The sequence below is a fragment of the Emydura macquarii genome, unplaced genomic scaffold (assembly GCF_026122565.2).
Source record: "Emydura macquarii macquarii isolate MOO-44397 ecotype Brisbane River unplaced genomic scaffold, CSIRO-AGI_Emac_v2 contig_1230, whole genome shotgun sequence".
In the NCBI taxonomy this organism is placed as follows: domain Eukaryota; kingdom Metazoa; phylum Chordata; order Testudines; family Chelidae; genus Emydura; species Emydura macquarii.
In genome coordinates this window covers 13,891,326-13,904,118 of record NW_027131367.1, presented here as the reverse complement: position 1 = coordinate 13,904,118, position 12,793 = coordinate 13,891,326, and the positions used below count along the sequence as shown (strand labels likewise).

The 12,793-nt window shown below is 43.3% G+C and overlaps 1 protein-coding gene across 2 annotated transcripts in view; it reads left to right on the top strand.

Moving 5' to 3' along the window:
- The window catches only part of ACOX1 (acyl-CoA oxidase 1), a 29,042-nt gene extending 16,831 nt beyond the window's left edge, over positions 1 to 12,211 (top strand). For both annotated transcript variants that reach the window (XM_067547587.1, XM_067547588.1), the window contains exons 4-14: positions 1,370 to 1,477; positions 2,057 to 2,176; positions 2,778 to 2,893; positions 4,273 to 4,442; positions 5,900 to 6,062; positions 6,853 to 7,043; positions 7,335 to 7,514; positions 8,268 to 8,373; positions 8,489 to 8,632; positions 9,533 to 9,739; positions 10,159 to 12,211. In XM_067547587.1, the coding sequence (XP_067403688.1) occupies positions 1,370 to 1,477; positions 2,057 to 2,176; positions 2,778 to 2,893; positions 4,273 to 4,442; positions 5,900 to 6,062; positions 6,853 to 7,043; positions 7,335 to 7,514; positions 8,268 to 8,373; positions 8,489 to 8,632; positions 9,533 to 9,739; positions 10,159 to 10,209 (1,556 nt within the window). In that variant the 3' untranslated portion in view covers positions 10,210 to 12,211. The remainder of the gene's footprint in view (positions 1 to 1,369; positions 1,478 to 2,056; positions 2,177 to 2,777; positions 2,894 to 4,272; positions 4,443 to 5,899; positions 6,063 to 6,852; positions 7,044 to 7,334; positions 7,515 to 8,267; positions 8,374 to 8,488; positions 8,633 to 9,532; positions 9,740 to 10,158) is intronic.
- The last annotated feature ends 582 nt before the right edge of the window (positions 12,212 to 12,793 follow it).

Genomic DNA, 12,793 nt, shown 5'->3' with positions numbered 1-12,793 from the left:
TAGCCCTAGACACAAGTGAGCATTTGCAAAATCTTGCAAGACCTGTGAGGACCACGTGTATGTGTTGCACAATTTCATAACATGTGAGCACACTCTGCCTGGGGAATGCTTGTTTTTTAAACTTGTGGGCAGGAAGATTATTTGAAAAATGAGCTTGGATCTTCTCCTGTAGTGAGACATCAAGAGACAATGAAGTCTGACTTGTAGGTATTTTAGTAGTAAAAGCACAGTCATTTGAAATAAGAAGCTTATGTACAGTCAGGTTTGAATGTTACGATGGTGTGGTGGTCTGGCAATACATTAACAGTGTATTAAGTTGGCTACAGAGACACCAGAGGTAGAACTCCAAACTTTGGAAATTGGTGAATGGACACATCAGGGTAGTGTCAATGGTTCTGTAATGGTCTGCCACTCTGGAGCATCATGTCAGTCCCACAGCAGGTCATCTACATCTAGAGCAGGGATTCTCAAACTGGGGGTCGTGAGGCTATTATGGGGGGGTCGTGAACTATCAACCCCCTGTGCATGCCGATAATGATGGCATGGCATGGGAGGGGGTCATCACTTTTGTGGGGCGGAGGTTGTCACAGCCTGAAATATTTTCAAAGGGGGTCTCAGAAAAAAAAAGTTTGAGAACCCCTGATCTAGAGTGAGAGAGCAGTGAAATTGACTGGACCACCAGACTGGAACTGTCATCTGGTAGATATAGCTGCTTTCAGTTTGCATGAAATGTGAAGTGAGGATTTGGGATGAGGGGAGTGGAAGTTTAATTGAACTGTTACCTTCAGCCTATTGTAGGTGTCTGAAGAGTCTTCAGTAATCTAGTATGTCATGTATGTGCTCTCGTGCTCTCCCATGGATTATCTCACTTGGGAGAAACAGCTCTATCAGATGAGTGGAATAGAAGCCCAATAGAGAAGGAATAATGATGGTAGTACTTTTTAAAGCATGTTTTGTTAAATGGATGTGACTTTGTTTTACACATAATCAGATTCCAATGTCGTGAAAGCAGGTGAAGATATGACATTGTGGTCATTTCTTGATCATGCACTTCTTGACACAAAACAACCAAAGTGTCAAGATGGAGGTGCTTGAAAACTAAAGGGCCTAATTTGGGAACAGTCTGAAATACTGGCACTTGAATCATTTGAAATAATGTAACATTTCCGGTTTGGTGCCCAAGAAGTTAGATTAATAACTCTCATACTTCTAAAATTCCATGCTATAAGTGTATTCTGTAGTGTCTCCTCTCCACCTTTGGGTTATATTGTTCTCTGTGTCACTGCTGGAGTTCAACAAATCATTGTTCAATTCTGTTTCTGTGTTGTGATCAGTGACTGTCAAAATATAATGTGCTAATTGCCCATAGGAACTCACCTCCGAGGGTTGGAAACCACTGCCACCTACGACCCTGCTACCAAGGAATTCATCCTCCACAGTCCCACCGTGACTTCCATTAAGTGGTGGCCAGGTGGACGTAAGTGAATTACTGTGCATTTGAACTTGGAAGCTAAAGGAGGAACTCTCCTGTCAGTAGGAGGGGGTGATTCATATCTATGTTGGGACTGTTGCATCTGGAAGGTAATGACTGGAAAATGGTACAGAAGGAAGTTGTGTAGAGCTAAATCATTCTTCAGCCAGGTAGGAGACTTACCAAAGTTCAACGACAGTCCTGGATCATCAAATTTCTTTGTGCATTTTTTTGAGTTGTTACACAACACGAGTTTAGTATGACTTTAATCTGAAGTTTTATCCCTTCTGTATTTGAAGCCTCTCCTGCATTCCTGACTTAGGCAGAGTCCTTTTGAGTTCAATAGGAGTCTTTCCAAGGAACTGTGTAGTACTGAGTGTGATTCTTGAAACAATCATGCAGCTGTTCCACACAAAATTTAAGTGACTTCAATGAGAGTTCCGTTTGTGAGCCAATTATAGGATCAGGCCCTTAATTAGCACTGGAGAGCTAATACATAGTAGAACTAGTCAGATCTCAGATGGTCTTTTATCGGAAAGAGAATTTGCATGTATTTAAGTGATATATTTTTCTCTGCTTTTGCAGTTGGAAAGACCTCAAATCATGCCATAGTTCTGGCTCAGCTCTACACACAGGGCCAGTGCAAAGGGCTGCATGCCTTCATTGTACCCATACGGCAGCTAGGCACCCATGAACCCTTGCCAGGTAAGAGTCTACATTGGGGTTTAGCACTGTTGGGAAACAGAGAGTCAACACGTTGTCAGGCCAGATAGCAGTGCAAGTAGCATACATGGCTTATCTTTCAGAGTGACCTCAGATAGCAGTGCAGTGAAGAACTATAACACTTCAACACAAGTGTGTGGATATGTCTTGTGTGGCTTTAGAAGCCTGAGGGCCCTTACCTTAAGACTTAAAATGACATGGCCAATCTAGTGGTTTAGTGGTAACCCAGAGCGAAGTTCATACCCCAGACTAACCTTGTTGCTGTACTCCCAAGCAGCTCCTCTCCCCAAGAGGGAAGGAATACCTTGCATCACTTTCTAGCCAGGAGTGGTACTGACAAATTTTGAAGAGTGTTCCCCCAACCCCTATATTACAGGACTGGATGTGGAATATGGAGATCCCTGTGGGTTTCCTTCCACACTCTTAACTTTATCCTGTCTGCTTATTGCAAGTCTGCGTATCAGCTGCCATTCCTAACAGAATGCCAAGAGCTCCCAGAAATCTAGACTGTCTGCTTATTGAAGGGTTAGGTCTTTCACCTTTTGTTAATTCTGACTCCTTCCCACCTTTTTTTCTATGGCAGGTATTACTGTGGGTGACATTGGACCAAAATTTGGTTATGATGAAATGGATAACGGCTACTTAAAAATGGACAACTTTCGCATTCCCCGGGAGAACATGCTGATGAAGTATGCCAAGGTAAAGGAGTAAGCTCTAGAGCCAGTCATTAACAGCTGTTTTGTAGTGAGCTGGGACAGCGTTTTCAGGATACTTTAACTCTTCCCTCTTTGAGCTAAATCCTTCCCCATTTCTTACCAAGGGATTCTCTGTGGGACCCTTTAACCATGAGGATCCCCTTATTTTTCATTCTCCACCCTGAAAATCCTACATCAGTTATCTTTTCTGTCTAGAAGCAAACTTGCTTCCTTTAGGATCCTGTCAGATTCAACTCTTAATTGGCCAGAATGGTTGCTATTGAGCTATGCATGGAAAAAAGTATATTATATTGTCCTAGGATCTCCACAGGCCTTCCAGCCCTGTGTTATAAAGCCAGGAGCAAGAGGATTTGTTTCTTAATCTCCAGAACTTCCTCCAACACTGACTAAATTGATCTTATTACTAACATGTAACTGACAGTTGGTCCCTGTGCAACCTCCTTTGTTTTGAATAATCCCCTTCACTTCACATCCCATGAGCAAGGTCGGTATATTTCATTTCTGTAGCTGCTTTTAATCCCAAATCACTCTGAACTATACACAGTCACTTTGCACAACAGGAGAGGATGTGGCAGCTGTTTAACACACACAACCACAGCATACAATAAGCATCCTCGGGAAGTGTGTATCCATCAGAAACTATAGCAGGAATTTAGAAACAGAATGGAATTACCCAAATTGGACTATGACCAGCCATAGGGATTAACAGCCCTACCCTTAGGAGAAATGCCATGAGATCCTTAAAGACCAGGAAACACCTCTAGCAAGCACCCTGTGACTGTAATTCACTATTGACTTAGAAGGAAGAGTGCCATCCACTGAATCATTAGCATTTCCTGTAGCACACTGGTTTTATCGTTAGGAGTTTCTCATGCAAGCACTGCTAAGGACTAGATCACCTCTTTAGGTCCGTTCAGCCCCACTTTTCTATGATTCTAAAACCTGAGAATAATTGCCTGCACAGTCCTCTCTAGAACTGTAGCTCCACTCTCCATGATGCTCCTAGAAAAATGTCAAAACATTTAGAACTGTAGATATAAGTTGGATCACTTTTACAAGAATGTCCGTTGATTTGCCTCTTCCTTGAATATGAAAGGAACTTGAGATGAATATGTCAAACAGTCTCTGCTGCCCTCATCCTTTTGCTTGTAGCTACTACAGTGACAGCCACTTCTAAAACTTTTCAAGTGAGGTAGGGGAAATTTAAATTGTGACATTGTGTTCTTTCATAGAGGCTTGTGAAGTGTAGATGCCACTTGGTAGGTGTGTTCACATACGTTCTGTTCCACAGCAAGGTGGCAGCTGCTGGAGGAATTTAGAAGGCATGAAAGCCTTTGGATCAACATCCTGTCTTTTTGTTAGGTTGAACCAGATGGCACATACGTGAAACCACTCAGTGACAAACTGACTTATGGGACTATGGTGTTCATCCGATCCCTCATTGTGGGGGATTCTGCTCGCGCTTTGTCCAAGGCCTGTACCATTGCTATCCGCTACAGTTCAGTGAGGCACCAGTCTGAACTCAAGCCAGGGTAAGTGTAGTGGCTGCAGGGAAATTAAGGGCTTGCCTGTGTCATGAGGTGAATTGCCAAAAATAAATGGATGTTAGATAAAAGGCAAGCATGCGGGACGGGGTTGTGGATGATGCATTTTACCTTGGCAATTGAAAGGGGGTGCAAAACACTGCTACACCCCTGAGAAGCACAGACACCTCCTCACTCCTAGCTAGAGCTGCCTGAAATGCTGGATTTCCAGTTTACAAAAAATGTTGTGGTTTTTAAATTTGATTTCATTCCAAATCAGAATGAAACTACATTTATTTGAAAGTTTCCATGAACTGGAAATCCTGAAGGAAAAAGATCTCAAACACAATGCATGGTGTTTCCAAAAAGAAATATACTCCAGGAACCTAGAGCTTCCCGCTGCTGCGTGAAATTGACGTTCTTGTCTTTTTCACCACTCTTATTAATGGTTAAGACCCCACCCCACCCTTGACTGTCATCCCAAGGAGCCAGCTGGAAGCACTGGGGGTCCCCAGCCTGGGTAGTCCATGTGGCAGAGCTGCAGACCCTGGGAGCCCAGCCAAGGAACTTGGAAGCCCTAACAGCCCCAGCTCAAGGCGTGGGTCTCAGGACTTCCAAGCTGTCTGCTGCAGAGCCAGGAATCGAGCCTATTAAAACCAGGGGTCTCAGGCTCATATTTCCCATGGCAAGTAGTCTGGAAGCTCTGGAATGGTAGACTTCTCTGCCTCCATGGTTCCTGGAGCTTGAGATGCAGAGTGTCTCAGGGCCTGCTCTGTTTTAGCAGTCCTCCAGGAAAGTGGAATTGACAAGAGCATTCCAGGGAAGCTGTCAGGAAGCTGTCACTTTGATTTTCTGCTGAAAAAACTTCAACCAGCTCTTCTCCCAGCCTTGTATCCACCCCTTCCAGCTGCCAGTGCTCCTGCTCTTACACCCTCAAATCTTCTGACTTGAATTGTTTGCAGATCCAAGTCCCCACTTGTAGGAACCTCCCTACTGGACAACCGCCTTACCCACATCGGACATACTTTCTGGCTCCCAAACCTATTTTATCTTCTATTTTCTCCTGTGTCTTTGCATGCATTAGTGTAACCCTACGTTAAACATTCCCACTAGAAGTAATAACCTTACAGGACTCTAATAAACCACTTAGGGCTTGTCTACAAACACTGTGCATCAGTCTGCACCATAGAGCTATAAATTCTAGTGCACACTAGTATGTCTCTCACTAATTGGCCTGTGTAGACCCTGCTGGCATGCACTAAAAATGACCTGTTAATGAAATGGGGCTGTGTGAACACGCATTAGGGCACCTTTAGTGCATGCCAGCAAGGTCATGTGGGCCAATTAGTGTGTGACGTACTAGTGTGCGTTAGAATTTACAGCCCTCTGGTGTGGACTCAAGCCCATGCTGTTGTACAGAATGTCTGCAGAAACTTGACAGTAGCGACTTTCATGTTTTTCTGTAGGGAGCCGGAGCCCCAGATCTTGGACTATCAAACCCAACAATACAAACTCTTTCCTCTCCTGGCAGCTGCGTATGCCTTTCAGTTTGTTGGAGCCTACATGAAAAAGACCTATCACCGCATCACTGATGGCATCAACCAGGGGGACCTGAGTGAGCTGCCAGAGGTAATTATCCTGTCTGAAAGCCAGATGGGGGGTTGGGTTCTGATACTTTATGTAAAGGCTGCTGTAGCCGATGAGCTAAAGGACTCGATCCTCTTGGGCAAGCAATAGAAGCTTGAGATTTTCAAATCCAGAGGTTCTGGATTCAGTCCCTGCTGATGATTCATCCAGAGGCATCATTACGTTTGCATCTATTACACTGCACTGCACATTTAAAAAATGTAAGAGTTAGTGACTCACCCAGGATCACCCAGAATGTGGTTACTGAGCTGGGAATGGAACCCCTGGAATCTTGACTTCAAATCCTCTATTGTAGCCACTGGCCCATGCTTCCAGTGAACCAGGGCAGAACTTCTGTTAATCAAAGGTATTAGCAAAACTAAGAACTTTGTGGGAGTGAGATTGTAAGATGCATTACATTCCAGATAATGTCTCGTGGGCTGCTGAAGGGATAAGCTGAAATGACGAAATGCAGTAGACAAAGCATTAGAGTTATACACTGTAAAGAATGATCTGGCATAGGTAGAGAGAAATGGGCTGGATGACTTAATAAATATTTTCCAGCACTAATTTGATATTATGATTGGGGTCAACAAAGATAAAGATTGAATAACATTATGATGAGCAGCAAATAGACGGTGTTGATTGTACACTGTATTTATTTTGTTGGTCTAGCTTGTAGGCTAGTAATGGAAATACAAACTGGCTGGAATCTGTGGTAGAGCAGCAACCTAATGCAATAGACTTGCTGGATACTTAATTGGCAGCTACTAGTTCTGCTTTTCTCCCTTAGCTCCATGCATTGACTGCAGGGCTAAAGGCATTTACTTCGTGGACAGCCAACGCTGGCATTGAAGAATGTCGGATGGCATGTGGTGGGCATGGCTACTCCCGTTGCAGTGGCCTTCCTGATATTTACGTCACTTTCACCCCATCCTGCACCTACGAGGGAGAAAACACTGTCATGATGTTGCAGACTGCTAGGTGAGGTGACTTCTTTTAAGAGATATTCCCACCTACTTGTTAGTTGTCCATGAGCCTCGAGAGAGATGGCCAGAAGGGCATACAGACCTCCAGTCTACCACCACCTAACTTGTAATCTTCCTTCTTTTGGATCTATCTATTTCTGTTCCCTTCTTTGGCTTCTGCTATAACTGCAAATATGTACAACTTGTGTATTTGCTAATAGTACTATAGACTATGCCCTGAAGTTAATCTGTGTCTGCTCTGTACCCAAATGAATGGTGCAATGCAATCCTTTTTTTTTATATTCAGGTTCCTGGTCAAAAGTTACACCCAGGTTAGTTCAGGTCAGCTGGTTAGTGGCATGGTGTCCTACCTTAATGACCTCTCAGGGCAACACATCCAGCCACAGCAGGTGGCTGCGAGGCCTACATCAGTGCACCTCAATGATCCGGCCAGCTTGGTGGAGGCTTATAAACTGCGGGCATCAAGGTGAGTTCACACTTAATGCACAGAACTATACATTAATAAAATGCTGTTGGATGTATATATTGGTGAGAAACGTAATAGAGCTAAACTCTTCTGTTAATGCAGCAATATTCAACATACGGGCTGCAGGCCTGCATCTGTCCAAATGTAGCATCTTTCAGTCTTCAAAAAGCGATGCTTTCTGCTAGATGTAACCCAATCTCAGATATTTAGGGTTTCAAGAAGCTCTTTACCATCTAAATTCAGCACAACCAAGCACTTCATCTCCCTGTGCAGCTGGTTTTTGGTGTAAATTCAAACTTGCAGACACCAAAATTAATCAGACTGCATAGTTACCTTGTTGGAGAGATTAGAACAGTGGTGACTGCAGGTCTTATGGGGAGGAGAGTCAATCCTAATATAAAGCCATACACCTGGGGAAAGGAAACAAACAGCACAGGTGCTGAATGGGGAGATGAGACTGCTTGAGTAGTCCGTCTCATTAAAATGAGGTTTATTTTTATCTTGTTTCCTTGAAACTGTCCTAATACTACTCTGATGTAGCCATGCCAGGCTAGTTGCATCAGTGAACATGTGGGTTTTGGAACAACAAATGTTGGGGTGGGGAGAGAATTAAGCTCCTTAGGGCCTAAAGCATCAGCAAGACAGCAATCAGTTTCTGTGAATTTGCTGTACTTGGTGGTGTTGGTATGATGCCACTTTGCAGAGTCTTTCTCTCTTCACCCACTCTCCCCACACACACCTTCTGTGAAACAGGCTTGTAGAAGCTGCAGCAAAGAACTTGCAAGCTGAGCTGAACCGCAGGAAGAGCCAGGATGATGCCTGGAACCGAACCTCTGTTGACCTGGTGCGAGCATCTGAGGTCAGTAATGTCACTAAATAAGCATATTTTGGAAACATCTCAACCCTACATTCTCTTGTCTTCTGCTTCTGACCTGGAATTCCCTTGTTTTGTTTTTTTTATACTACTTTTGCAGGCACATTGTCACTACGTGGTAGTGAAACTCTTCACAGCACAGCTTTCAGAAATTGATAATCCAGCTGTCCGTGCTGTGATGAACAATCTATGTCTCTTGTATGCACTCTATGGAATCAGTAAGCACACAGGGGATTTCTTGCAGGTCAGTATCATAGTTCAGCATCCCACATTTCAAGGGCTATGGTGCTCTGGTCTGAAGTTACCATGAGATGAAAGACAACTGCAAGAGTGTTCAGGCTTGTGAGCTCTGGGGTTGAACTCCAGGGGGCACAAGGCAGAGCTATTTCGCTGGGGGCTCTAGAATTAGCTTCCTCTTGCAACCCTCCAAAGGCAGAGTTGGGCAGCCTTTAGGGTATAATAGAAGACTCATCTCTTTAGGCTGGCTTCTTGTTTTCGTATCAGTGACTGGTGGGTTGAATGCTACCACGCAGGGTGGTGATAAGAGATAGATATCATGCATGTGTGATGATGCCAATAATTGTAAACACACCCTATGGGGTGCTGTGTGGGCAGTACCCATTTGTAAATAAGCACAAAAGAAAAGATATTGGTCTTTAAAACCTTTCACCTGAACCAGTCTCCTGCCAGAGTATCCAAATGGTCTAATCTAAGCTACCTCTCTATCTTTGAACCCCTGTGGTGCTGGAGCATGTACTTGTACAAGCAGTTTTTTTTTAAGTTCACGCTGACATAAAGTATGTTCTCTCATTGTCCCATTCTCCATTTGCCAAACAGAGCTATGAAAACAGGAAGGATTTAATATAATGCAAGTGCTAAGAGAACTTCTGATTTGGGGGTTAAAAGATAGGCCCTTTCATTCTTTGGAGTCCTCTAAGAGGAAATAGCTTGAAAGGATAGTCGTCTTCCTTCTTTCTAGAAGACCAATACAATTACTTACAATATTAGGGCTAGTAAAATGCTAACACTCCGGTTTTCCTTGTAGGGGAGAGTTGACCTGCTGTCTAGTCTCCCACATAGAACTAAGGGAGTTCGTGCATGTCATTAGATTCTGTTCTTATAAATCTCTTGGCTTTTGTCCCAGGTGGGTATTTTGACAGATGCACAGGTTACTCAGGTGTACCAGCGTGTGAAGGAGTTACTGGCTGCAATCCGTCCCAATGCTGTAGCACTAGTGGATGCCTTTGATTTTCATGATAATCACCTTGGATCTGTGCTTGGCCGGTATGATGGCAACATCTATGAGAATATGTTTGAGTGGGCAAAGAAATCCCCACTAAACAAAACAGAGGTAAGGAGGAACCCTTATTTCTCCCACCACAGTAGATTAGGTATCTCGATCCTGAGACTAAGCCAAACCTCTTGTAAACACTGATAGGAATCCCAGCAGGGTCAGTCATCCCTTTGTTCTTCCAAGATCAAGTGGGAACTACTCAATTCACTGTATGGAGTTAATATTTTTAAACAAAGACTTGTCTACTATTCATAGACATTAAAGATTCCCTGGCCCTTCTTGTGAAAATACTTGGGGGAGGCAGTTTGTTCCTGTGTTCTGGCCAGATTTCCACCTGTTTGACTGCTACCCTCATACTGCAGAGGTGGCTGTTTCACTGGTTTTCTATTTATATAGATATCCTGCAAGATGAAAAGTGTCTGTTTTTTGGGGTTTTTTTTTTTAAATAATTAATGGCCCTTTTTTCCCCCCGACAGGTTCACGAGTCTTTCCACAAGCACCTGAAGCCAATGCAAGCCAAGCTGTGAAAATGTTTTTAAAAACACACAATTCTCCAGCTCTGGAGACCGGATGTCATTGCCTTTCCTTCAGACACCTGAATCAAATCTTTGAAATCCCAATAAGTGTAGGACAGCAAATAATTTTAGCCTTTCTTTCCATTTTTATATATAGACAGGGTGGGATGGAGAAATTAGAGAGATTGCACAAGAAGTGCATGTGTTTTTTAAAGTGCAATTATAATAATTGAGAAATGACTCTTTTAAGCATTGGGGAAAGTTTTACAGATTCATGCCAGGCTTCCATTTTTGCAGCTGCTAACTGCAGAGATCACTCATCTGGAAAGCATAGCAGGATTTAACTACTAAGTAGTTAACTGCATTCAGGCAGTAGCTGCTGATGAACAGCTACGTCTTGTTTAAAAACCACACTTTCAACTCAGCAACACCCTTCTGCCACCTTGGTGCATCACTATATATACACACAACTGCTCTCTGAATCCTCCTGCATCTTGCTGTGCACAACACCTACTTGAGCTGGTCAGGATCCAGGGGGTTTAGCAGGGAGTTGTTGGCTCTTAATCAAAGCTCTGTGATAGTCTACATTTTAATCCAGTTCGTTATTCCTGTCTCCCTGGGTACAGCACTGTCCTTCCAGCAGGGGTGCCTGTCCCTCTTTCCCTGCAGCAGGTCTGTGCTCTGGCAGCAGCACCTTCCAGATGCAATTGGGAATTAAATACCCCCTTTTTCCTCTGGAGCTCTGCCTCAGTTAAAAAATCCAGTGAGTTTTCTCCATGATATTCCATTGCATCCTTTCTTCCTTTGACCAATGAACACCCCCATCACTCCTTCCTATCCCACTTCCGTCACTGGCACCCTCCCCTCTTTTGAGGCTCTCAGCTAATGGCTGCTCTGGAGAGAAAACAGTGACACTATTCTGTTATCCCCCATCCTCCCCCAAAAAGGCAAATTTCAGCCAGGAGTCACTTAATGGGTGTTCTGCCATCTTTTTAACCTTTAGCATTTCCATAGTGCATCACATCTGCAAAGCACTTTACAAACATTAGTATATAGCTATGCTGTGAAAAGCCACATTTGCTGATGGAAATTGCAAATTTGACCCATGGTGAAATTAGTGCTTGCCAATATTTGAAAGCAAAAACTGGTTGGTTTTTGGTCTTTTAGGACCCCCGGTCTTGCTTTGTGATGTACAGTATCCAACGGTGTGTTGCATGGAAACTTTCAACAGTCCCTCCTAGTGCAGTGGTTCTCAAACATTTTTGATCAGCCCTCCCTTCCTTGTGTCTCTAGTCGTTTACTCTCCCCCGCCCCCGCAAGTACATATACCAGCACCCAGCTCTGAACACAGAGTGGAGAGCAGTGGCTGCTAGTGGGGTACCCAGCTCCAAAGGCAGCGCTGTATTAGCAGCAGCACAGAAGTAAAGGTGTCAATGTGAAAAGTGATATTTGTCAGTATCACTTTTCACAGCAGACTTACAGCCCCATTGCCACCCTTACTTCAGCGCTGCTGCTGCCAATCCAGGGTGAACAGCCAGAGCTTTTCCAAAAAAACCCACAAACCTCCCTTGATATATTCTTGTGCCTCTCTTTGGAGGCTTGCCACGTAGTTTGAGAGCCCCTGTCCTAATAGAATGTCTGCAGTCTTTTTTTCACCCCAATGAATTTCCAACAAGCTTTCTCTGAAATGCTTAAACATGTCCCTTTTTATACTGAATTGAGATTTACACATTTGCTTTCTGTATTACCAGATTAAAGGTTTCGCTTTTAACCGATCATCTGTGAAATCATCATAACTAAAACCAGATAATGGTTTCTTAAGTTTGTCCTGTCACAGAAATCCTTTTTCCGAGATAAGTGAAGAGTGGCAACTTTGAGTTTAAAGAGTTCCCTTCAGGATAAGCCATAATCCTGTTCTGCAGAGATGAGACTAAGCAGCCCCAGAGAAGCTGGTTCTCTAACTGTTTTGGCACCCTGTTGTGAAGTCCCTAGCTTTGGACAACATTGTTGCAGAGGCATTTTTGCACTAATCTCTTCAACTAGAAAGGGTAGCTCAGTGTGTTAAACCTAGCCTGAAATACACAATTAACAAAAAATCAAACCTTTTAGCTGCTGAACCTTCCATGTCAAATGTATCTTCTGTGCTGTTCAGTATAAGACGTGTATGCCCTTGCCTTCCACTTAATTCAGTGGAACATTGTTGACAAGGGGCACTGGAGAATCAGCTGGGGAAAGGTTAAAGATTCATAAAGAGAACATCACTAGCAGAATATATGTACAGACGTAATAAACTATAGAAATTAATTTTCAAACAAAACAGTTGCAAATTCTTTTATTTTCTAACTAGTGCATGTGTCTGCGTTGGTTCTTCTAACATTGCATGAAGTAGAATAATCAAACAGGTAAGATTGGAGCTAAACTGGGTTTTTTTTAGTGGGTGCAGGTTCTAGGACTGCTATCATCAACCAATAGTGTAAGAAATCGGATGATTACTACACTTCCCAAAACAATCTACCACTGATCAATTTGTTTTCAATTCACTTATTTTAGTGTGACCTTCTATTTACATTCTCAGAGCACTCTATAACAGTAAACA